General features: G+C 42.9%; 1 protein-coding gene across 1 annotated transcript in view; it reads right to left on the bottom strand.

Moving 5' to 3' along the window:
- Positions 1-25,008, bottom strand: part of scamp1 (secretory carrier membrane protein 1) — a 53,170-nt gene extending 28,162 nt beyond the window's left edge. Inside the window, exon 1 of the mRNA XM_078214964.1 lies at positions 24,802-25,008. Within this exon, the coding sequence (XP_078071090.1) occupies positions 24,802-24,858 (57 nt within the window). The 5' untranslated portion in view covers positions 24,859-25,008. The remainder of the gene's footprint in view (positions 1-24,801) is intronic.
- Positions 25,009-27,074: the final 2,066 nt, after the last annotated feature.

Genomic DNA, 27,074 nt, shown 5'->3' with positions numbered 1-27,074 from the left:
GATCGCAAGAAACTACAACGGGTTCTGAATGCAGCCCAGTCCATCATGCAAACCAGCCTCCCATCCACTGGCTGCTTTGACACTTCCTGCTGCCTCGGAAAAGCATGGACCCCACGCATCCTGAACATACTCTCTTTCACCTTCTTACGTTGGAAAAAAGATACAAAAGTCTGAGGTCACATACCAACTGACTCAAGAACAGCTTCTTCCCTGCTGCCATCAGACTTTTGAATGGACCTACCTTGCATGAAGATCTTTCTCTACACCCTAGCTATGACTGTAACACTACATTCTGCACCCTCTCCTTCTCCCCATGTACTCTACAAATGGTATGCTTTGTCTGTATGTAGCTCGCAAGAAACAATACACGTGACAATAAATCAAATCAAAATTAGTTGGAAAAAGGTCAGAATCAATTACAAAGGAAGTAATAGCAGTACATTTGGAAAATCAATCTAAATCAAGCAGAATCAGCATGGCTTCATGAAAGAGAAATTGTGTCCAACTAGTTTTGAGGAAATCTCAACCAAAGTGGATAGAGGGGAACCAGTAGACGTGTTGTATTTGGACTTCCATAAAATGTTCAACAAGATACTTCACAAAAGGTGTTGGATATAGTATATTGGCATGGCTAGAGAACTGGCTATTGGGCAGGAAATACTGAGTAGGGATGAGGGGTTCTTTTTCAGGTCAGTGACCTGCAACCAGTGGGGTTCCACAGGGATCAATGCTGGGACTGGAACAATTTACAATATAGATTTGCTTCCTTCCTCCAAGTCAATGTACTATAGCCAATTTGCAAATGACAAAAATTGGTGGAAAGGTAAATTGCAAGAGGGACACAAATATTTTAAGGTGAGATATTGACAGGTTAAGAGGGTAAAAAGTTGGCAAATGGAGTATAATATAGGAAAATGTGAAGTTGGAGAACAAGAGTATTTAAGTGGAAGAAAATTGCAGAAAACTGTAACAAAAGGGACTTTGTACTTCTGCACAAAACAAAGCTAGCACACAATTGCAGCAGGTAATCAGGAAGGCTAATAGAATGTTCACAGAATAACAGAATCCCACAGTGCAGAAGAGGCCCTTTGGCCCATCGAGTCTGCACCAATGTGTGAAAGGCTCTGACCTGCCCTCCTATTCCACTTGCCAACACTTGGCTCATAGCCTTAAATGTTATGGCGTTCCAAATACTCATCCAGGTACTTTTTAAAGGATGTGAGGCATCCCACCTCCACCACCCTCCCAGACGGTCACCACCCTCTCTCAAATCCCCCTAAATCTCCCACCCCTCACTTTTAACTTGTGTCCCCTCCTAACTGACCCTTTAAGTAACAGCTGCTCCCTATCTACCTTGTCCATACCCCTCAATCTTGAACACCTTAAATCAGGTCACCCCAGTCTTCTCTGCTCCAGAAAAAAAAACTCAAGCCTGTCCAACCTCTCTTTATAACTGAAATGTTACATTCCAGACAATATCCTGGTGAATCTACTCTGCACCCCCTCCAGTGCAATCACATCCTCCCTATAATGTGGTGACCAGAACTGCACACATTACTCCAGCCGTGGCCTCAAAGTTCTTTCCTCTCTGCTTTTCCATCATGACCTCTCTGCTTTTGTAATCTATACCCCGATTGATAAAGGCGAGTGTGCCATGTGCCTTTTTCACCACCCTATTAACCTGCCTTTCTGCCTTCAGAGATCTATGGACAAACACACCAAGGTCCCTTTGTTCTTCAGAACTTCCCAGTGTCAGACCTTTCATAGTATACTTCCTTGTCAAATTACTCCTTCCAAAGTGCATCACCTCACTTTTCAGGGTTAAGTCCCATCTACCAATTATCGCCCATAGGGGTCCGTGCTTTGTTTTCCATTTTACCCCATTCTGTCTACCTATGGATCTCACCTTTTGGCCATCATCTTGAACATTTAACGAATACTTAAAGCTTGCCAGTAGCTTTTCCTGCACATTGCACCATAGTTACATCCCCCCATTCACAGGACCTTCTGGAACATGCCAGCTGAGAACCCACTTTAAGCAATTGGTCTTTGGATGCGATAGCCCTGCTCTGTGCATCATGATCACTCAGCCCCTGATGTAGGTGCACGTTGTCACAAAACATTGTCACTGGACTACCAATCCTGAAACCCCGAGTTACATTTGACTCCGGATCCAAAGAAATGCAATTAACACTTAAATTGCCCTCTGAAATGACCGAGCACCATTCAGTTCAAGGGCAATAAATGCAGGCCCAGCCAGCGATGTCCACATCCCATAAAGGGAGAAAAACAAGGTGCCTATCAGCTGCTCAAATTGTAAGAGTTTATAATTAATCCCGATTAAGCCTTTGTTCACACACTGAGTTGCAACCTCTATCCACCAAACAGTTAATGAGTACACAACACCAGACTAAAAATTGGGACTAGTACAATTCCTTCAGACCGATGGTCACCTTAACCTTGCAATTCTCTGTGCCATGCATTACTGAAAATGCTTCTGTTCTGCTTTTGGCAGTTCGTCACGATGATATCGCACCTGAAGTGCCTGTTATCTGTTCCTTGGTAATTCTTGGGGTTCATTTGCCTACTATTGCTGCACTAATCAGCTGTGGTATCCAGATCTGCGAAAACATTTCCATCCTCATTCCTTCGGTCTGTAACTCTTCCTTCGCACTGACACCTGTATCCAGTAGCTAGATAATCTCAATGCTGTATGGAGTTTTCCATCCTTTCCGACACCACAGGATGTGCCACGAAGGCTGCTCAAAATGACTGCTTCTCCAGGATTTTTTTTTTTTCAAGGCAGTTGAAATCTGGTCCAAAAGAGAGAGTCCCTTTCCGAGAACCAATACCCCAGTTAAGATCTGGAGACTGCCCATTTTTCAACATCTTGGCACAATCGAATAATTTAAACATGCGGACTGAATAAGGAGTCTCCAAATCAAACTTCTGCTTTCTTTTTTAATATACACAGAGCTCAAGTCAATGATTTATTCCTCCTTGGAATAACTGTCTTTTATCCAAGTCTGACCATGCTTCGTAGGTTCAGACTCACTCAGACTGAAAACATTGATGGATGATCATTTGTTTTCAACCATTCTTCAAAAGCATAATTTTGCTGGACCTGTTGTCCTAACTTAAAACAACACATTTCGAAATGTTCACGTCTTTGTTACCATTTTGAAATGAAAAATGCTCTTTAAGACACAATTGGCCTGCATATTACATGGAGATTGCATATGTGGCCCATTGCTGACAGATCACTAACTGTCAGCTCTACCCCTCTAAAAACTCAATTCACTGGATTTCACAGCTCACAACTCACAGCATTAAAGCTCTCAATTTCATGAGATAAAACTAAAACAAATTGGAACAAAACACTGTTTTAAGCTGGAATCCGAAACAATAGAATGCTGAAAAAACTCAGCAGGCCTGGCAGCACTGGTTATATTAATTATAACACAAAATAATACTAAATTATATATAAATGAGATGTCAAATTGAAAAACCACAACTTGAAGTAGGCTACAGGTACTGCCAGGCCTCAGTATTTTTTCAGCATTCTCTGTTCTTTTAGTAGATGCTTGACCTGTGTTTATGTTGTCATTTTTCTCCTCACTTCTTGATGACTGCAAGAATATTCAATTCCAATCCCCATTGATATTTTCAGTCTAAATGTTTTACAAATGAAAATATAACCAAGAGTCAATTTTGTTTCCTCAAGCATCGGAAGGGACACTGACAATGCACCCTGAACCCGAACATGTTAGATAACTATAAAAACACATGTGAATGTTAAACTTATACTTTTTAGAAAGTAGATGGAGAAATGCAATGTTTGAGCTTGCACATTTGTAAGTGGCATGACAAATGGGACAATTGTACCCAAATAGCATTTTTGACCCAAAACAAATTTACTATAAAAAGCATGAATTTACAGACTGGATAAGAACCTAACGTATACAGTACAAAGATTATTTGGCTCAAAAAGTATCCAAAAAGCTACTGACTTTATAGATTTTAGATAACCACTCAAGAGGAAAAACAACTCTTGGCAGGAACACAACTGTAGGTAGTATGTTAGGGATGGACCTCAGTGGTAGCACCCACCTCAAAATTCCACTCCAGAGCTTCGAACTTGCAACCTCGACCAACACTCCACTGCAGCACCAAAAAAATGTTACACTGTCAGAGGTGCCCTCTTTCAAGTGAAATGTTAATCCGAGAACACCGCCTGCCCTTTCAGGTGAACACAAAAGATCCCATAGAGTCACTTGAAGAACAGCAGGGGAGCTCTCAGGTGTCCAGGTCAACATTTATCCGTCAACTAACATCACTAGAACTGATTGTCTGGTAATTAGCACACTGCTGTTTGAAAGTACTTGTGTGCAAGTTGGCTGCAACCCATCTTATAAAGTTCAAATTGCCATTTTTCATGTATGAAATTTGATAGCAAGTGTCAGCAGGGGGAAATGATAGGCAACAGCTTGGAAGATAGACAAAAACCAGGACAGCAGCAGGCATTCTAATGCCAACTTGATCAGAGATAGAATGTAGAGCAAACTGGATGTGCTTTGTTTTTGTACAAGGTTATTGAGCATATTCTAGCTATATGAAATTTCAACCTTTCATGTACAAAGCATGATAGTCTTCCAGCCACAAGGTTCAGAAATAGCATGGAATACATATCCATTTACCACAAGGGGCTAAGGAAGTGAAGTCTGTTGACGACAGTACCAAAGTCCTTACGATGATGGAGAACAAGAAACGTTCTCTACATTTGGGAATCAACAGACTCAAGGTTGAATGGCAAATCAATGATTTGAAGACTGTGGCAGCTGTTAAGGTGCTGGCTTATTTTAACAAAAGGACATTTGTTTAGACAAATGTTGTAAACTGTGAAGTCTGGGAAACAAAAAGGTATGAACAGTGTTGTCACTGTGATAACAAAAGGAGATGTTGGGAAGATCTTCACCTTGAGAGGATATTATATAATGGCCTCTAATATGGTAAACATTTTATAATTTGAAGTTGAAATATTGATTCCCTTGACTTTAAATGGAAAGGTGCATTTAGATTGGAATCCCTTATGATTGCAATGATTACTTCCTTGACAAGAGATCAAATACCCAATGTTTTTAATTTAGGTACCAATGACAATGGTATAACTAGGAAGGGGGTTCTGCATGGGGTATGGGAGGAGCTAGGCACCAATTTAAAAAGAACAGCAATAGGATTGTTACCTGAGCTACAGGCAAATTGGCATAGGTACAATGGCTCAAAAGATTAGTGTGGGAGAAATGGGTTCTGGTTTGTGGGGTACTGGCATGATCTACACCTTAACAGTGCTGAAACTAATCTTCTTGCGAATCACACAACTACAGAAAGAGGCGGGATTTTAAACTAAAGTGGGGGCAAAGGATCAAATGCAGCAAGATGGACAAAAAGAGGAAAAATGGTAATATGGGAAATCATTGAATCCTACGGTTTAGAAGGAGGCCATTCGGCCCATCGAGTCTGCACTGACCACAATCCCACCCGGGCCCTAACCCCATCATTTACCCTAGCTAGTCCTCCTGGCACTAAGGGGCAATTTAGCATGGACAATCCATCTAACCTGCACATCTTTGGACTGTGGGAGGAAACCGGAGCAACCCCACACAGACACACGGAGAATGTGCAAACTCCACACAGACAGTGACCCAAGCCAGGAATCAAGCCCAGGACCCTGGCACTGTGAGGCAGCAGTGCTTACCACTGTGCCCTGTGCTGATGAGGGTCAGTGAATAGCAGGACGGGACAGAAAAAAAATGCAGCAACAATTAAGACTAGACATTACAAAGATAATAAAAAGATAAAACTAAAGGTTCTGTATCTGAATGCATATGGCATTTAAAAGTAAACAATTTAACAGTGCACATTAACATAAATAAATATGATCTGACAGCCATTAAGGAGACGCGGTTGAAGGATGACATGGATTAGGTTCTAACTATTGACGATACGTGACATTCAAGCAGAATAAGCTAGGTAAAAACATAGAAACATAGAAAGAAACATAAAGATGGAGGGTTTGCAGTGTTAATAATGGTACTTGTGCAATAGTTGGAGACGACCTTGATTCAGATGGAGATGAGGAATAGTGGGCGAAAAGTCACTAGTCAGTATGGTTTATAGCCCCCCCCAGTGACCAATGTACGGTGAAGTATACAAGAACGAACATTGGGTGCTTGTGATAAAAGGACAGCAATAAACATGGGTGACTTTAATCTACATACAAACTGGAAAAATCAGATTGTGTACTCATCCAAGTTACTAGCGCCAATGATTTTGAGGTCGTTTCTTAGAGCAACACATTTTGGAACTAACCAGGGACCAGGCTATATTAATAGATAGCAAGAGTTTCTTCAGGTATTAAAAAGTGACCAGAGAGAGTGTTGGTCCTCCAGCAAATGAGATTGGGGAGTTAAAAGATAAAAGGAAATGGTGGATGCAAATGAACAAATTATTTTGCTTCTGTCTTCACTCAACACTAACAAGATTCTGGTAATAACTGTAAATCAGGAGGCCAAAGGGGGAGGGGGGAATTGGTGAAATTACAACCACTATGGGAGCAGTACTGAGAAAACTGATGATGGAACTACAGGCTGACATGTCCCAGTTCTGGATGGACCTTATAGGATCTTAAGGTGGTGACTAATGAGGTAGTAAATGCGTTGTTAATTTTCCAATATTTGTTACATTATGGAAAAGTTCCATCAGACTAGAAAGTAGCAAATATAACTCCTCTTATCAAGAGGGGAAGGCAGAAAACAGGAATTTATAGATCAGTTAGCTTGACGTCTGTCAAGGGCAATGTATTGGAATCAACTCATTTAACTGGTTATAGCTAGACACTTAAATAAGCTCAAGGTAATCAGGAAGAGTGGTTTACAAAAGGGTAGTCAGTTCTTTGCAAGAGTAACATGTGTTTTGGGTTAAGGGGAACCAGCAGGCAAGAAGATGCCTCGAAGGTTTTTGTGGAAAATAAAGGTGCATGGTGTAGTTGGGGGACTAGCATATTAACTTGGATGCAAAATTGGTTGGCAGAAAACATAATATACATAAATGGGTCTTTGCCTGTTTAGCAGGATGTGACCAGTTCTGCAGGGGGCTGTGCAGTGGGCCTCCCAACTATTTACTATTTGCATCAATTGGAGTTTGAGCTCAGCCAATCATTCATAACAAATCTATTTGGAAAACGAGATGCCTGGCACTTCTGCTGATGCAGTTCCCAAAGGATCCAAACGATTGCTTGGTTGAGCTCCAAGACTGAAATGGTAGTGAAAATCCTGCTCATGTATTCAGAGTCAACAGCTTTAAGTATATACAGCCAGTAACCAAATGCTTAAAATACTTGATGGAAGCCCCTTTCTCGGGGATTCTTTGCAAGCAGGACTTACCATAACAGTATTAGAGAAAGCCAACATGTCAGAATGTAATACTAGTCAAGATTTGGATGGATACTACCAGGAAGCACAACTTCTCCGAAGTAGGTAAGACAATTAGAAGGTAAATCACAGGCAAGTTCTGTTTCAGAAATGTTGAGTGAGTCAAGATATTTATAGACTTTTGCTTTTCAAAGAGCAGGATATAATTAAGGTATAGGTCTGTTCTAAAGGGAAATGAAACCCTTTCTAAATGGGGCATTGGGCACAATCATTACTTTCAAAAGTACTAATTGTGGTCTAATAATTCAACCACTTCCCTTCTGATGAAAAGGTGAAAAAAATCAATTTATGAGCTCCTGACACTGAAAACTTGGCTCACAAAATAGTATGCAAGCATTTAAGATGTTATAAATCAGCAACTTCGAAATTAACATTAATGCAATGGCTATTGTTAATTTGCCAAGTGCCTACCCTTTTTCATTATGTACATCTTAAGAGCTGACATCTGTAGTAAGAATGGGCAGCATTTCTTGGAAGACAATTAGTGGTTTGCTGCTTTACCAGCAAGGCAAACGTGATAGTTGAGTACACAAATGGAGGGCCATCAGGTGCCCATAGAGTTTTGTCGTCAACAGAGAGAGAGAGAGAAAGAAACTTTATGCAACTTCCATAACATGAATTTTAATCAAACATAATTAAATTCAGGATTGTTTAATTACTGGAAGAGCAGAGTTTTTATTTCTATTCCTTTAAATTGTAAGCAAATCTGCAAACCACAAGGTGAGCCATATTTAGTTTACAAAGTAAGAGCTAAAGAACTAAAGCTAGGGATTATACAATAGTTAAGGTATATTCACAAGCTTTAGCAGAACTGCTTCCATGAGCAAAATGAAAACAGGAGGGAAACAAAAACAGCTCTATCTAGCGGTTACTGCCAATTCCTTTTTTGGGTTCCCCTTCAGGAGCTGTGCAATTTCTCAAAGACTGGTTTTAATAGAAAAGCTAAACCATTAATAAAATAGTCTTAAAAGAACACCCAATAACTATGTAAAAATTTGCTGAGATTATTCCTGCCATTTTATAGACTAGATTACAAAAACTAATCAGAATCAAACAGTGAGCTAAACGGATTGGTCGGATAAACAATGCTCAGATTTCCGTGCAAATTAATTACTAGAAGAATGAAAATCAGATCTCACGAATCAGTGCAATCAAGCAGTTGAATCAAAAGATACATCAATTTATGACTGTAATATAAAAGTTGGAAAAAATAATTTCCCCTTTCGAGTAAGCTATGGGTCACAGGAGAAGTAGCACTTTTATCTGTTTGGAATATTTACACAATAATTAATTACAAGTTCATCTGAACAGAATCCAAAAAACACTTAGCAATTTCTCTCTTACTGCATTTGACTGATTAGTTTAAAAAAAAAAGTCTTCAATTTTGCAGAGGAGGATCTCCCCCACCTCCCTCATCCAAGATGGACAAAGCATACACCGAGGCTGATCACCTCATCAGGAATGCAGCCCTCAGCAGAGATGACCAAGATAATTCCCAGAATGGTGGACTAAAGAACACCAATGACATGACTAGAGTCAGGAAGGCAAGACATTTCTAATAATTTGTCTAGTAAATCTGATGCAACTTATGTGAATCATTGGACAAGGACATGAACAATGACCACTGCCCATGTGAGAAGGTAAGGAATGGTGTAGATTTCCCAAACCTTCAAATGTTGCCCCCTGCACCACCATGATCAGAAAATAATGTTGATTGCAGAGCCTTTGGCCTTGATCTTTGGGTCCTCACTGTCCACAGGGATGGTGCCAGAGGACTGGAGTGGCGAATGTTGTTCCTCTGTTTAAGAAAGGGAATAGAAATGGCCCAGGTAATTATAGGCTGGTTAGTCGTACTTCGGTGGTTGGTAAGTTGATGGAAAAGGTCCTTAGGGATGGGATTTACGACCATTTAGAAAGATGCAGGTTAATCCGGGATAGTCAGCACAGATTCGTGAAGGGCAAGTCGTGCCTCAAATTTGATAGAATTTTTTGAGGAGGTAACTAAGTGTGTTGATGAAGGTAGGGCAGTTGATGTCATATACATAGATTTTAGTAAGGCGTTTGATAAGGTCCCCCACGGTCGGCTTATGATGAAAATAAGGAGGTGTGGGATAGAGGGAAAGTTGGCCGATTGGATAGGTAACTGGCTATCTGATCGAAGACAGAGGGTGGTGGAGGATGGAAAATTTTCGGACGGGAGGCAGGTTGCTAGCGGAGTGCCACAGGGATCGGTGCTTGGTCCTCTGCTCTTTGTGATTTTTATTAATGACTTAGAGGAGGGGGCTGAAGGGTAGATCAGTAAATTTGCTGATGACACCAAGATTGGTGGAGTACTGGATGAGGTGGAGTTCTGTTGCAGGCTGCAAAGAGACATAGATAGGATGCAAAGCTGGGCTGAAAAATGGCAGATGGAGTTTAACCCTGATAAACGTGAGGTGATTCATTTTGGTAGGACAAATTTAAATGTGGATTACAGGGTCAAAGGTAGGGTTCTGAAGACTGTGGAGGAACAGAGAGATCTTGGGGTCCATATCCACAGATCTCTAAAGGTTGCCACTCAAGTGGATAGAGCTGTGAAGAAGGCCTATAGTGTGTTAGCTTTTATTAACAGGGGGTTGGAGTTTAAGAGCCGTGGGGTTATGCTGCAACTGTACAGGACCTTGGTGAGACCACATTTGGAATATTGTGTGCAGTTCTGGTCACCTCACTATAAGGAGGATGTGGAAGCGCTGGAAAGAGTGCAAAGGAGATTTACCAGGATGCTGCCTGGTTTGGAGGGTAGGTCTTATGAGGAAAGGTTGAGGGAGCTCGGGCTGTTCTCTCTGGAGCAGAGGAGGCTGAGGGGAGAGTTAGAGGTTTATAAAATGATGAAGGGGATAGATAGAGTGAACGTTCAAAGACTATTGCCTCGGGTGGATGGAGCTATTACAAGGGGGCATAACTATAGGGTTCGTGGTGGGAGATACAGGAAGGATATCAGAGGTAGGTTCTTTACGCAGAGAGTGGTTGGGGTGTGGAATGGAATGCCTGCAGTGATAGTGGAGTCAGACACTTTAGGAACATTTAAGCGGTTATTGGATAGGCACATGGAGCACACCAGGATGATAGGGAGTGGGATAGCTTGATCTTGGTTTCAGATAAAGCTCGGCACAACATCGTGGGCCGAAGGGCCTGTCCTGTGCTGTACTGTTCTATGTTCTAACTGCACAATGACAGACAGGAGGACAAAGTCTAAACTTTAATCATTCATCATGCTTCCAAACACTGGCACATAGTTGCCATCATGTCCTCCTGCACAGGTCCCATGTTTCTGACAACAATCATACTGTGGGAGAGACAGAGGACAACCAGAAGTCAGAATGGTGAGTCAGCACAACTTAATTTGTCAACTGCATGCAAGAAGAAGAGGTTCACTGATTGAGTTGCATCGATAACAATATGAAGAACCTTGCCCATATAGTGTCAGAATTTGTGGTGGAAATCTGCAGCAGCACTAACAAATACAACCTCAAGAACCCATGAAACATTAACACAAGATATCTGGCAGATGAAGTAGAAGCCATAGCCTCAGGTTTCTGTTTTGGTCAACCCTTCCTGATGCTTCCGACTCTGCCTTTGAACCTCCAGCAGCTCTGGGACAACTGGACACAGGGAAAGGGAAAGGCATTGGCCTGGAACTCAGATTCCCGGGCTCCAGCATCCCTCAAGAGTGCCGAATTCCTGGGGCCTCCCTTCCTCCACCTGCAAGGTGCGAACTAAGCCTGCCTATCACACCAAGGTGAAAGCATTGGTGCTGGTGAATAGTATGGGGCAGCACAGTGGCCAGCAGTGCTGCCTCACTTGCCAGGGACCCAGGTTCGATTCCCAACTTGGGTCACTGTCTGTATGGGTTTCCTCCCAGTCGAAAGGACGTGCTGGTTAGGTGCATTGGCCATTCTAAATTCTCCTTCCATGTACCCCAATAACTGCTGGCGTGTGGTGACTAGGGGATTTTCACAGTAACTTCATTGCAGTGTGAATATAAGCCTTACTTCTGACTAATAAAGAAACTTTAACTTTAGTACAGGTGACAGTTGCGACACCTCCTCAATACTAGTCTCCAATACGTCTCCCTCAGAGTTGCTCAGGTCTGGTCTCCAGAGAACAAGAGGATGATCTGGGCTGGTTGACAGAGTAACCTCAAGGGAAGCAAGATGGCATCAGTGCATCACAGGGGCAGACCCATGTGAGAAAGTTAACTCACATGAGGCTTGCACCATGACTGCATGTGTGGAGGGTTCTCTTTTGTATGGTGCCCCCACCTTGCCCTCTGCCCAAGTGTGGTCCTGCTCCTCACCGGCCAGCACAAAGGGCTGTCTCTTCAAAGGACATCATGGTTCTCAGCTCAAGCACGACTCCGGAAGGCTGTGCCCACTCATGCTCAGTTTGTCCTGCAATGAAATAGATGGAGTGTAGGTGTGAGCTATGCCAGATCAGATGGTGAAGAAGTCTGGAAATAGGTGTGTAGAGGGGTGCAGCAGGAGACACGAGGAGGCAGACTTATTTGGCTGCACGAAGGTGATTATTCATCTTTCAGCATTGTAGCTTCATCTTCTTGTAGAGCAAGCCGGTGAGGAGCAGGACCACACTTGTGCAGAGGGCAAGGTGGGGGCACCATACAAAAGAGAACCCTCCACACAGCCAAAGCCGACCAGGCGGTGTTGGTGACTTTGTTTGCTGAACGTCGAGCCAATTGCAGGTCCAGGATGTCACACCTCTGTTCGACACCATCCAAAAGTTTGGAGAGGGCTCCTGTGAAAAGTGGTGCTGTCTTCCTGGCAGCCATTCCCCTAACTGGAACAAATGCTGGGTAAGCATTTAAAAAGGAGCACCGCACTGATAAGAGATCATGCCTACCGAGGGCAAGCAAACCAGGAGCAAGCCACCATAAGTATGGCGTGAATCATGTGGAAAAAAAGTTCTGTTAGAGGCAGAATATGTGGTGAGTTTCCCCACCAATCGGGATTCGCATCGTTTCTCGCTGGGACTGACAATGGGAAAAAAAATGGAAAATTTCCGTCCTGTGATTTTGGATGATGCTGCCGAGAGGCAGCAAGTAGCTATGAAATGAGGGAGAGCCATGCTTAGCTCCTCAAGGGATAGGTAATGGTGCAGGAACAGAGAGAAGCCATTGCAACTGATTATCTGGCTACGATTAGATAGGCAAAAATGGAACCAGGTGATAATAGTCCTGCCCAGCAGTGGAGAGGCCTTGTATTAAAAAGCTGCAGACAGGTTGAAGAGGAGGAGAGAACATTTACCCTTGCCACAATCACATAGCACGTCATCTGCAACAGAACTGTTTTGCTACTGTGGCAGGGCAGAAACCGGAGTACGTGTGCAGGATAGACAGATGGGCATCACAAAATCTGCAGATTAAAAAGGAACTGCAAACAGCTCATTTAGTTCACACTGTGGGTTTATGGGAAGTCTGCCGTGTATTGTGCGTATAATCACACTAAGTACCTGATGGAAACCAGCTGTATGAGGGAAACTGAATGCCCTCAATCTGTGCTCTGCAGGTGACATAGCAAATGATATGCCCAGCTGAACAGTGAGCCAAAACGCTTTTTTTTTTTAAAAAAAAGTTGATTTGTGGGATGTGGGAGTCACTGGCAAGGCCAGCACTTGCTGCCCAGTGTTGTCATTGAAAAGATAATTGATTAAATGGAATTCCAGGTTTTGATCTCATGAAAAAGAAATGGCAATATAGGTGTCCAAGTCAGGATGGTGTGAGACTTGATTGTTTTCCCAAAGCACTGGCAACACCCATATCCCATGGACTAAGTTCAGTCCTCAACCGGTTTCTCCCTTCAGAGATGTCATTTGCCCGAGTATTTCTGTTCTAATTGGAGAATAAGCCAGTAATTAAATTTGTTGTACATTTTGTGGGCAAAACATCCTTAAAAGTAAAACTCAAGGGGCTAAAGCTGGACAAGTCACCTGGAACCAATGAACTGCATGCTAGGGTTTTAATGGAAGTGGCTGCAGAAATTGAGGATCCATTGGTTGAAAATTTTCAAAACTCGCTAAATTCCAGAAAAGTAACAGAAGATTGGCAAGCAGCCAATGAGATGCCCTTGTTCAAAAAGGGAGAAAGGCAGAAAGCAGGGAACTGTAGGCCAGTTATTTTAGTATCTTGCCAATAATAAATGTTAAAGTTAATAATCAAAGAGGAAATAGCTAATCATTTAGGAAAGTTGAATATAAATCGAACCTAGTGCAAGACAAATCATGTTTAACAAATTTAAAGGAATTCTTGGAGGATGTAACGGGGGAGTGGAGAGGAACCTGCAGATGTAATATATTTAGAGTTCCAAAAGACATTTGACAAGGTGCTGCATAAGAGACCAGTGCATAAAGTAAAAGCCCAAGGAATTAGAGGAAGTGTGTTAGCATGGATTGGAAATTGTCACATTGAAAACAGAGTTGGAACAAATGGGTCATTTTCAGAATGGAACAACGTAACTAGAAGTGCTGCAGGGATCAGTCCTTGGCCCACAATTGCTCACTATTTACATTAGTGATCTGGAGGAAAGAACAGAATAAGGTTTCCAAATTTGCCAATGATATGAAGATAGGTGGATGGTTGTGATGAGGATATTGTCATTCTGCAACAGGATACAGAGATTGGGTGACTGAGTGACAACCTGGGAAATGGAGTTTGTGAGGAAATGAGAACATAGAACAGTACAGCACAGAACAGCCCTTCGGCCCACGATGTTGTGCGGAGCTTTATCTGAAACTAAGATCAAGCTATCCCACTCCCCATCATCCTGATGTGCTCCATGTGCCTATCCAATAACTGCTTAAATGTTCCTAAAGTGTCTGACTCCACTATCACTGCAGGCAGTCCATTCCATACCCCAACCACTCTCTGCGTAAAGAACCTACCTCTGATATCCTTCCTATATCTCCCACCACGAACCCTATAGTTATGCCCCCTTGTAATAGCTCCATCCACCCGAGGAAATAGTCTTTGAACATTCACTCTATCTATCCCCTTCATCATTTTATAAACCTCTATTAAGTCTCCCCTCAGCCTCCTCCGCTCCAGAGAGAACAGTCCCAGCTCCCTCAACCTTTCCTCATAAGACCAGGCAGCATCCTGGTAAATCTCCTCTGCACTCTTTCCAGCGCTTCCACATCCTTCTTATAGTGAGGTGACCAGAACTGCACACAATATTTCAAATGTGGTCTCACCAAGGTCCTGTACAGTTGCAGCATAAACCCACGGCTCTTAAACTCCAACCCCCTATTAATAAAAGCTATCACACTATAGGCCTTCTTCACAGCTCTATCCACTTGACTGGCAACCTTTAGAGATCTGTGGATATGGACCCCAAGATCTCTCTGTTCCTCCACAGTCTTCAGAACCCTACCTTTGACCCTGTAATCTACATTTAAATTTGTCCTACCAAAATGAATCACCTCACATTTATCAGGGTTAAACTCCATTTGCCATTTTTCAGCCCAGCTTTGCATCCTATGTCTCTTTGCAGCCTACAACAACCCTCCACCTCATCCACTACTCCACCAATTTTGGTGTCATCAGCAAATTTACTGATCCACCCTTCAGCCCCCTCCTCTAAGTCATTAATAAAAATCACAAAGAGCAGAGGACCAAGCACCGATCCCTGCGGCACTCCGCTAGCAACCTGCCTCCAGTCCGAAAATTTTCCATCCACCACCACCCTCTGTCTTCGATCAGATATGATGTGGAGATGCCAGCATTGGACTGGGGTAAACACAGTAAGAAGTTTAACAACGCCAGGTTAAAGTCCAACAGGTTTATTTGGTAGCAAAAGCCACACAAGCTTTCGGAGCTCCAAGCCCCTTCTTCAGGTGAGTGTAGAAGAAGGGCTTGGAGCTCCGAAAGCTTGTGTGGCTTTTGCTACCAAATAAACCTGTTGGACTTGAACCTGGTGTTGTTAAACTTCTTACTTCGATCAGATAGCCAGTTACCTATCCAGTCGGCCAACTTTCCCTCTATCCCACACCTCCTTACTTTCATGATAAGCCGACCATGGGGGACCTTATCAAACGCCTTACTAAAATCCATGTATATAACATCAACTGCACTACCTTCATCAACACACTTAGTTACCTCCTCAAAAAATTCTATCAAATTTGTGAGGCACGACTTGCCCTTCACGAATCCGTGCTGACTATCCCGGATTAATCCGCATCTTTCTAAATGGTCGTAAATCCCCTCCCCAAGGACCTTTTCCATCAATTTACCAACCACCGAAGACTAACCGGTCTATAATTACCAGGGTCATTTCTATTCCCTTTCTTAAAATGAGAGATCATGCACTTTCGTAGTAAGAATCAAAAGGCAGATCATTTAAATGAAGAGAGACTGCAGGCGAGTGAAGTACAGAGGGATGTAGGTGTGCTAGTACATGAATCACAAGCAGCTAGCAAGCAGTTCCAACAAGTAGTTAAGGCAAAAGGCATTTTGGCCTTTATTGCGAAGAGGTTGGAGTTTAAAATAGGGAATTTCTGTTGCAACTGTACAGGGTGTGGGTGAGGCCCCAAAAATAATGAGTTAATCAAGTGAAGGAGGAACTTCAAACATCAGTATCACTTGAGCAAACGTATTGGAAAGACTAAGGGAAATAAAGGCTGACAAGTTCCCTGGACTTGATGACCTGCATCCTGGAATCCTAAAGGAAATGACTGTAGAGATAGTGAATGCATAGGTTGTAGCAGTCCAAAATTCCCGAGATTGCGGAAAACTTCTGATGCAACATCTCTATTCAAGAAAAGGAGACATAGAAAACTAGGCCAGTAGCTTAACATCTGTCATTAGGAAAATGCTAGAATCCATTGAAATCAGTGCTGGGGCTTCAACTGTTTACAATCTACATTAATGAGTTGGAATGGACTGAATGTACAGTAGCCAAATTTGCTAATGATATGACTTGAGTGAGGACAAATCTGCCAAGGGACGTAGATAGGTTAAGTTGGAAAGGACAAAAGTTTGGCAGATAGAGTATCATGTGGAAAAATGAGAGGCTGTGCATTTGGCAGGAAGGACAGATTATTTAAATTGAAAAAAAAAGTGTTGAATGTGGCAATAGAGGGATCTGGATGTCCTTGTGGATGCTAACTTGTGATTCATCCATGTAGAGTGCTAAGGAGTCATATAGCAAAGAAGCAGGTCCTTTGGCCCACCATGTCTATGCTGACCATCTAGTTCTAATCTACACTAATCCTATTTACCAGCACTTAAACCATAGCCACTAATTTAAGTGCTCGTCCGGGTGTTTAAATGTTGCAAGTGTACTTGCCTCCATCACCCTCTGAAGCAGTGCATTCCATATTTCCATCAAAAAATTATTTTCCTCAGATCCCCACTAAACAATTTACTCCTCACCTTAAACCTACACCCTCTGGTATTAAACACCTCATTGGGAAAAAAATTCTTCTGGTCTACCATATCTATGCTTCTCAATTTTGTACACCTCAGACTGCCCCCTCCCCTCCACAGAAAAACCCAAACAATCCAGTCTCGCCTCATAGCTGGGACTTTCCATCTCAGGCAACATCCTGGTGAATCTTCTCTGTGCCCTCTCCATTGCAGTCACATCTTTCTGATAGTGTGGCGACCATAAATGCACACGATATTCCAACTGTGGCCTAACCAAACGTTGTACCAAGACTTCCCTGCTCCTATATTCAATGTCCCGGCTTAATGAAGGCAAGCATTCAGCATGCCTTTGTCACCACCATATCTACCTGTGCTGTCACATTCAAAGGTCTATGGACTTGTACACCAAGGTCCCTTTGTTCCTCAATACTCCAAGGACCCACCCACCATTCACTGGAAATCTTATGCTCATTAGAGTTCCCAAATGCATTACCTCACATTCAGAATTAAATTCCACCTGCTATTGTTCTGCCCAACTTACCAGCTAAAATCAATATCAGTCTGTAGCTCAGGACCATCCTTCTCACTATCAACAATACTACCAACTTCATGTTGCCTGCAAACTTACTAACTGAAGCAGTGCATATATTCACATCCAAGTCATTCGTGTAATTACCAAACAGCAGGGGTTCCAGCACCAATCCCCATGTTACACCAGTGGTTACAGACTGTCAGTCACAAAAGCAGCCCTCCATCATCACCCTCTGCCTCCTATAACAAGCCAATTTGCTAACTTGCCTTGGATCCCATGGGCTTTAACCTTTTGAACCAATCTTCCACTTGGGACCTTCTCAAAAGCATTATTGAAGTCCATGTGAGCCACAACTGTACTACCCTCAATACATTTAGTTACCTTCTCAAAAAAAAATTAGTTGGGCAGGATCGCCTGCTAATAAATTGTGCTCCAACTATCCTTGATCAACCCCTGCCTTTCCAAGTATTGATTAATCTTGTTCCTTAGAATTGTTTCCAATAATTTCCTACTACTGATGTTAGATTAACTAACTTGTAATTACCTAGCTTATCCCTGCTGCCCTTGAATAAAATATGTCAAAGCTTTGACAAAGGGTCATCTGGATTCGAAACGTCAGCTCTTCTCTCCTTACAGATGCTGCCAGACCTGTTGAGATTTCCCAGCATTCTCTCTTTTGGAATAAAATATAAAAGCAAGCAAGACTTGCTACGATTTTACAAGGCATTGGTAGAACTACACTTGGATTTCAATGTAAAACTTTGGTTTCTTTACTTAAAGACAGATATCATTGCATTGGATGTGGTTCTTAGAAGGATCGCCGGGATCAGCCTGTACTCAGTGGAATTTAGAAGAATGAGAGATGATTTTATTGAAGCAACATTTGGAGGGAACTTGAAAGGGTCAATACGAAGAGAATGCCCCCCCAATGAGAAAATCTGACATGCGGAACACTTGGGGCAGCACAGTGGTTAACACTGCTGCCTCACAGCGCCAGGTATGATTCCTGGCTTGAGTCACTGTCTGTGTGGCGTTTGCATCTTCTCCATTTCTGCATGGGTTTCCTCCAGGGGCTCTGGTTTCCTCCCACAATCTGAAAGACATGTTGGTTAAGTGCATTGACCCGAACAGGCGCTGTAATGTGGCGACTAGGGGAATTTCACAGTAACTTCATTGCAGTGTTAATGTAAGCCTTATTTGTGACTAATAAATAAACTTTTAAAACTAAAAGGTCTTCCATTTAATGTGGAGATGAGGAATTTCTTCTCTCCAAGGATCATTAATCTTTGGCATTCACCTCATCTCTTGGCAGTCATGTCTGCACGGAGATCCAACATAGCAAACTACAGCAGTGAGTGCTTGACAAAGACCACCACAAGTTTGAAGTTCTTGGTGTACAAAGCAGTTGTCACTACACTCCTGTACTTAAGTGAGATCTGGACTGTGCATGAGTGACACAGAAATTACATCAGCAATATTTATCCAGATTCACACTCTTTCTCAAGGCCAATTGCAGAAGCGTTCAGGCAAAACTCCACACAAAAAACAACTTCAATGGACTGGGCATGGTGGCTGAAATGACCAAAAAGCATCTCCTCTTCCAGGTCTTGGATTCCCAACTCAAATTGCACTTTTATGATCTTGAATGTGGCTCATCATTGCATTTGTGCTGCAACTGTCCACCCACCATTCACAGCTGGATGAGAGGATTGCAGAGCTTGGATCTGATCCATTGGTTGTTTATCTCTTACTTGCTGTTTGAAATGGAAGTAGTCCTGTGTTGTAGCTTCACCAGATTGGCACCTCTTCGAGGCATGCCTAATGCTGCACCTGGCATTCCCTCCCGCACTCTTCATTGAAACTATCTCCAGCATCACATTGTCAATGCTGATAGATAGAGTATGGCAACATCCATCATCCTGAAATACTTCACAGCATGAGCGAGTCGTTCCATTTGCCACAGAATGTGTTCCTCCGTATGGAACATTGGTGCAGCTTTGTCACCATTGAGCTATTCGGGATGAAGATGGCACACTTGTTTCGAATCTCTGGCTTGCAAAATGTAAAAGCTTTCCACCAGTTTTGATGTAGAAGAAAACACACTATGTAGATAGCCTGAAGGCACAACAGCAAAGGGAAGATCATTCCAATGTCAGTGCCAGAACACAACCTTGCTTAGATTCCACTGCAGATCTCAAAGGCTTCCAAATATTGTCCCATCGTAGCTGACCTTACAGACTGTGTTGTCATGAAAGAGGTCACACAGAGCTGCTTCAGAAGGGGATGTCAATTTTCTCCAGCAGCATCAATAGACCACCTTTGCTCAATATTGTTCACAACATTTATTTTCTGGCTGCTAGACTGAGATGTTAATTGTGGATCTTCCAGTTCGGAAACAGCCTTTTCTGTAGGTGGGGGGGGGGGGGGGGGGGGTGGTGTGTGTGTGCGCGCACGCACGCATTCAGCAAGGATCTACATTCTTACGAGAGCAATGTGGTAAGCATTTGTCCAACCATGCTCAGCAGAGAAATGCCTGTTCAAGTGTTTCAATGGCAGTAGTCACCTTGGTTCTTGTGCAGAGTCACAAACTTGTACTCATCCAACAAGCAGAGCAGTTTGTATAAAATGCTGCAGGAGTGTTGGTTTCTCCGTGCTTGGACATTGGCATAGCTTTCCTTGCAGAATGTGGATTACTGAAAAAGTGTTATTTACATTATGGGATGTGGGCATCGCTTGGCTGGGGTGGAGGGGGGGGTGTTCTGGTGATATTCCCATGTCAGGTTGGTGAGTGGTAAACGAATCTTGGTGAGTTTCTGCAACGTATCTTGCAGATGGTACACTGCTGCCACTGGCAGATGAGGGAGAAAGCACAAATACAGGCAGATGGGGGCAAGGGGGGGAACAATCAAGTGGGCTGCTTTGCCCTCGATGGTATTGAGCTTCTTGTTGGTACTGTACTCATCCAACCAAGTGAAGAGTATTACATCACACTCTTGATTTGTGCCTAATAGATGGTGGACAGGCTTTGACAGGTCAGGTGGTGAATTACTCGCTGCAGGATTCTGAGCCTATGACCTGTTCTTGTAGCCGTACTGGACTAGCCATTTGTAATGGGAGCCCCAGGATGCTGTTAATGGGGGATTCAGTGATGGTAATGCCATTGAATATCAAGGGGCATTGGTTAGATTTTCTCATTAGTGGTGGTCATTGTCTGACACGAATGTTACTTACCACTTGTCAGCCCAGGCCTGAATATTGTCTAAGTCTTTCTACATTTAGCAGTTTATCAGCCAAGAGAATAGTTCAGGGGAAACATGTGACTTGGGTGGAGGCTTTATTGCAAGAGATTCTGCTTGATGATAGAACCCTCCACACAAATGGTTCAGAACATGCTTTTTCTTTGCTTTTCATATCAAACAGGACCAGTTAAGCTCATGAATATCAATGCTCCAACACTGCTCCAGTGGAAACAAAAGATAAGTTCCAGGAGAAGCTTGACATTGGTATCAGCAAAGTCCCAGATCAGAACCTTGATACCTATTGGATAGCTTCAACGATGGGCACAGACCATGAAATGCAGCCCATTTGCCTTGTGGAAAGATAGGAGGACAAATACTTTGAGCTTTGGTGCAATTCCGCAACTACAATATACCATAGTGCAGAAGCAACATGGAACATATTGACACCACTTACAATACGCACTCAACATGTTGAAATCCAAAGGTGGACAAACAGCAAATGGTTCAAGGCTAAAGTCACTCTGAAACCTATCATGAAATTAACTGATCCAATCTGTTGAGCATGAAAACTGTGAATGCACTAAAAGCTGCTCAAAAGTAAAATGCTAGGCGCTGCGCCAATGAGTACTGGTTACAATTTTGCCAAAATATCTAGGTGTCCTTCGACACCAGGAATGCTAGGAGCATATATGCCCCAACTAACATTTATATCTTTAGGGAATGATTAATGCCCAAGTCTTTCCTACATAACTTTTGCAACCATGTTATGATCTACATTCTAATTTGCACATCAAGGTAACCTGGGGCTTTTTCTCAAATTCCTTTAACAATCAGCCCCAAGCCATTCTATGATATTTAGTTTTACAAACTGAAGTAATAAATCCAACACTCGTCACTTTTAAAATAAAATCGAAAATCTGTTCAAATTTTCTTTCATGATCTTGGTGCCATTTAAGATTCTGTCCAAGGCAGCTTCCAATTGTCTTATTTATTCTCCCAAGAGTTTAACATACTTTCCCTTTGTTTTAGCTGCTTTAACTACTCTGATTTTAGTTCATTATTTGTCAACTGCTTTTTAATACTCTCTGAAAAGACATTCAACCCTCCCATTTAATCATCAATGTGGCTTGTCATTTCCATAGGCCAGGCCTTGGGCAGTATCAATAAATTATCTTAAATATTTCTCCATGACTTGACTGTCAAACAGCAGATAATATTCACACTATATTTGTGCATAAGGTGCTCCCCACTACTAGGTTACTTAGCAACTATGACTCACTCCTGATCACCAATTCCAAGATATTATCCTCTGTGGTGCTGGGATTCACACTGAATTATGCAGCAATCACTGACTTGCATCAAAAAAAATGCTTACCCTTACTCTGACAATACAGTACAAGTGGATAATTTCCCAATCACCACTCGTGACAAGAATTCAAGAAACCATATTCATTTTTTCACAATGATGAGATGATATTTTGACAAGGATTGTATAAAAGACAGCAGGAGACACAGACAGGTGGCAAGTACAAAAAAATGTTCAATAATAAGTCAGAGCATAAAAAGATCAGATGATTTGATAATATTCTAAAACAAAGAAAATCTGTGCTTGTCACTGAAGGTTGCTGCAAAAGTAAATCAGGCAATTAAAAAAACAATAAAACCCTTGGTTAATCTTTCAAAACAGAAAACACAAATGAGGGAATGTTGAACTTGCACAAATTTTAGTCAAGTCTCAGCTACAATGTTGTATACATTTTTGTGAACTTCATTATCAGAAGCATATCAAAAGCACAAACAGACTCAAGAGATTTCATGGATGAGAGGGTGGTTATTGAAGAGAGACGTGATTAGTTTGGGTTTCTCACGAGAGGGGACAAGTAATCTTTTCCACTTAAGTCATTCATGGAGTGTCACTGGCTAGGCCAGCATTTAATGCCCATCCCCAATTGCCTGGTCAGCTGCCTTCTTGAACTGCCATGGTGTTGAGAAGCGAGTTTCAGGATTTTGACCTGACGACAATGAAGGAATGGTGATAAAGTTCCAAGTGAGGATGGTGTGGGGTGAGGAGAGAAACTAGCAGGTGGCGGTGTTCCCAATTATATTCCCAAAGGGAATAGATAAAATAGAAGCAGGGAGGCTGTTTCCACTGGTGGGTGAAACTAAAAATAGGGGACAAAGCCTCAAAATAAGGGGGAGCAGATTTAGGAATGAGTTGCGGAGGAACTTCTTCACCCAAACGGTTGTGAATCTGTGGAATTACCTGCCCAGTGAAGCAGTTGTGGCTACCTCATTGAATGTTTCTAAGGCAGTGATAGATATATATATATTTTTAAAATAGTACAAGAATTAAGGGTAATGGTGAGCAGGCAGGCGAGTGGAACGGAGTCCACAAAAGGTCAGCCATGATCATACTGAATGCAGAGCAGGCTCGAAGGGCCAGATGGCCTGTTCCTGCTCCTAGTTCTCATCTTCTTCAAGGTGGATCTTCTTATGAAAGGTTGTGGTAGGATAAACAATAGGCTGCTTCCAATGGTTGGCAAGGGCACAAAGTTTAAGTTCAACTGAAGGAACTTCATTTTACACCAGTTGTAACTAATAAATGAGTTCTTCGTCAAATTGTGGTTGAAGATGATCTCCTAAATTTTAAAATGCAATTGGAGTGTCCCTCAAAAAAAAGTTGTAATTTTTTTTAAACTTATAAACTATAGAAACAGCAAGTAAATAGGATCAGACGAGCTGGCTCACAATACTAACAGACATGGGCTAAAATACATTTTTATACCGCTGAGAGAAAAAAACTCCACAAATTTCAATGCCAGGCCATCTTGTAAATAAGCTTTTAAAGATGCCCCAACTGCCCTCTGGTGGGCAAAGCAACTTCAGAGCGCTACCCAGTTGAGGCAACAAAAAAAAACCCACCCAAAGTCGACCCTATCCATCTTTTCTCCACAGTTGCTTTTAATTTCAGATTTCCAGTATCTGCAGCAATTTGCTTTGACTTGTATCCTAGCCAACACCTGCAAACTTAAGAAAATCTGGTTACTTAACCTCAATTTTTGCACAGCAAACTGTCTCAGACTAGTTGCAGCATTTTCCTACATTACTGGAGACATTTCAGAAGAATTCATTGGTGCAGAGCACTGAGCAAAAGAAAATTCCTCTACGAAGCTATAATCAGGTTCCCCAATGTTCATCAGCTCAGTGCCCTGCTTTTGTTTGGAACACTTCAAAAGAAAGGTAACAATCGTCCAAAGATTCAGCATAAGAATAAACAAAGTGACAATTTCCACTAAAAACGTGGTTGAAGATTAAGAATACATATCAACTAACTGGAATTCTTCAGTGACAGAGATATTGGTGTATCATTTCTGGATCACAGGATTATTCCTGGAAATGTTCTTATAGTAAAAAAAGAGTTCTCATATGTCTTGTGTAGTGACACAAGCTTGCATTCATATAATTTTTAAAAAAACTTTACTAGCAGCCATTCCGACCTCAGGTGCATCAAGCTGATATTCACGTTAAAAGTTACCAATTATTTTAAGACGTACCCACATGAGCTAACGAAAATAAATATTTCGTTAGCATGAAGACCACACTTCGAATTTAGTCAAGTTAGGTGACTACACGATACACAAAAGCTATGATTTGACATTAACGCCACACACAACCTTTGTTCATCTCCTGCAGCACTTCGCCGATACAGTTAGGGCCGGGTCAGAATGCCCCTCTACAAATATCGTCAACATGAAAGCCATCAGGCGCTTACACACACCGTCCTATGTCGCTTTGCCCACTTCTTCAGCCATGGCTGAAAAAACCCCGAGGTGATAGATCAGCTACACTCCCATTTCTTCTCAGGCAAGAAGCACTTTCCCCCAGAAACAAAGCCGCCCCCAACCCCCCCAAATCTTCCCCCGCATCCCGAGACTGGCAGATCGATCCTCTTTCGTCTCGATCCAGTCTATAAGACTGGCCCCGTCCACACGGTCCCCAATCCACACGCCTCCCCTCCTCAGCTCCATCACAGACTCAGGCGGCGGCGGCGGCCGCCCCGGTTCTCAGCCTCCCCACCACCAAAGGCTATTAAAGTAACGACATGGCGACTCCGATGTCCCGTACCTTAAAGGGATTGTTAAACTCAGGATCGGCGAAGGGGTTGCTATCGAAGTCCGACATATCTGCGCCTTTACGATACCGTCCCTCTCCGTTCCGTGTTTGTCTCAAGGCGCCGATTAACGGGCTTTCTTTTTACCCCCCACCCCCCCTTTAAACCGCACTCACTTCCGCCAGAGAAAATGGCGGCGCGGGAAGCGACGTCACCCAGTCACGGGGTTGATGTGACGTCAGTGGGCCGCGGCCGGGGCGGGGGGGGCGGGGGGGGCGGGGCGGATGAGCGCGTGCTGCCCAGGAGGACTGGCTTGCAGCCAGGGTGTGTCCTCCTGCTGGCTGCAGCACAGCAGGAAAGATGCACTCACTGTTCACACCTTTGGAACCTTTTGTCAAAAGTGCAAAGAATTGCAATCCCGACCGTCAAAATAGGTTGTGTCACAAAATCCGCACAATTAAAGTTTATTTATTAGTGTCACAAGTAAGCTCATATTAACACTGCAACCAAGTTACTGTGAAAATCCCCTAGTCCCCACACTCCAGCGCCTGTTTGGGTACACCGAAGGAGAATTTAGCATGGCCAATGCGCCTCACCAGCACGTCTTTCGGACTGTGGGAGAAAACTGAGCTGTCATGATGTGGAGATGCCGGCGTTGGACTGGGGTAAACACAGTAAGAAGGCTAACAACAGGGAGAGAGGAGGTTAGCTTAAAAATAAAAGGGGCTTGTGGACAGTGTGAGAGGGAGGATGCGCAGGTGACAGAGAAGGGGAGCGCTCAGACCGAAGGGTTGAGGTGTGTTTATTTTAATGCAAGGAGTGTAGTGAACAAAATGGATGAGCTTAGAGCGTGGATCACTACTTGGAAGTGTGATGTGGTGGCCATTACAGAGACTTGGTTATCTCAGGGACAGGACTGGATACTTCAAGTGCCGGGTTTCAGATGTTTCAGGAGGGACAAGGAAGGAGGCAAAAGAGGTGGGGGAGTGGCACTGTTGATCAGGGATAGTGTCACGCTGTAGAAAAGATGGACGCCACAGAGGGATTGTCTACGGAATCTCTGTGGGTGGAGGTTCGCAACAGGAAGGGGTCAATACCTTTACTGGGTGTTTTCTATCGGCCGCCCAATACTAGCAGGGACGTGGAGGAGCAGATTGGGAAGCAGATCCTGGAGAGATGTGATAATAACAGAGTGGTCATGATGGGAGATTTTAATTTCCCAAATATCAATTGGAATATCCCTAGGGTAAGGGGATTAGATGGGGAGGAGTTTGTTAGGTGTGTTCAGGAGGGCTTCCTGACACAGTACGTGGATAAGCCGACGAGAGGAGAGGCTGTACTTGATTTGGTATTAGGGAATGAACCTGGGCAGGTGTCAGATCTCTCAGTGGGAGAGCATTTTGGGGATAGTGATCATAACTCTATCTCCTTTACATTAGCATTGGAGAGAGATAGGATCATTCAAGCTAGGAAAGTGTTTATTTGGAGTAAGGGCAATTATGAGGCTATTAGGCAGGAAATTAGAGGCATAAATTGGAAGGAGGTTTTCTCAGGGACATGTACAGAAGAAATGTGGCAAATTTTCAAGGAAAATTTGTCTGGAGCTCTGCACAGCAACGTTCCAATGAGTCAGGGGAGTTATGGTAGGTTACAGGAACCATGGTGCACGAAAGCTGTAACAAATTTAGTCAAGAAGAAAAGAAAAGCCTACAAATGGTTCAGGGAGCTAGGTAATGTTAGAAATCTAGAAGAGTATACGACTAGTAGGAAGGAACTTAAGAGGGAAATTAGAAGAGCAAGAAGGGATCATGAGAAGGCCTTGGCAGACAGGATAAAGGAAAACGCCAAGGCATTCTACAAGTATGTTAAGAGCAAGAAGATAAGATGTGAAGGAGTAGGACCTATCAAATGTGACGGGAAAGCCTATACAGAACCGGTAGAAATAGCAGAGGTACTCAATGAATACTTTACTTCTGTATTCACAGTGGAAAGGGATCTTGGTAGTTGCAGTGCAGACTTGCAGTGGACTGAGAAGATTGAACATGTGGACATTAGGAAAGAGGATGTGTTGGAGCTTTTGAAAAGCATCAAGTTAGATAAATCGCCGGGACCGGATGGGATGTACCTCAGGTTACTGTGGGACGCCAGGGAAGAGATTGCTGAGCCTCTGGCGATGATCTTTGCGTCATCAATGGAGACGGGAGAGGTTCCGGAGGATTGGAGGATTGCGGATGTGGTTCCGTTATTCAAGAAAGGGAGAAGAGATAGCCCGGGAAATTATAGACCA

This window comes from Mustelus asterias, chromosome 6 (assembly GCF_964213995.1).
Source record: "Mustelus asterias chromosome 6, sMusAst1.hap1.1, whole genome shotgun sequence".
NCBI classification, from domain to species: domain Eukaryota; kingdom Metazoa; phylum Chordata; class Chondrichthyes; order Carcharhiniformes; family Triakidae; genus Mustelus; species Mustelus asterias.
The sequence above is the reverse complement of the archived record's forward strand: the minus strand, read 5'-3'. Positions and strand labels throughout refer to the sequence as shown.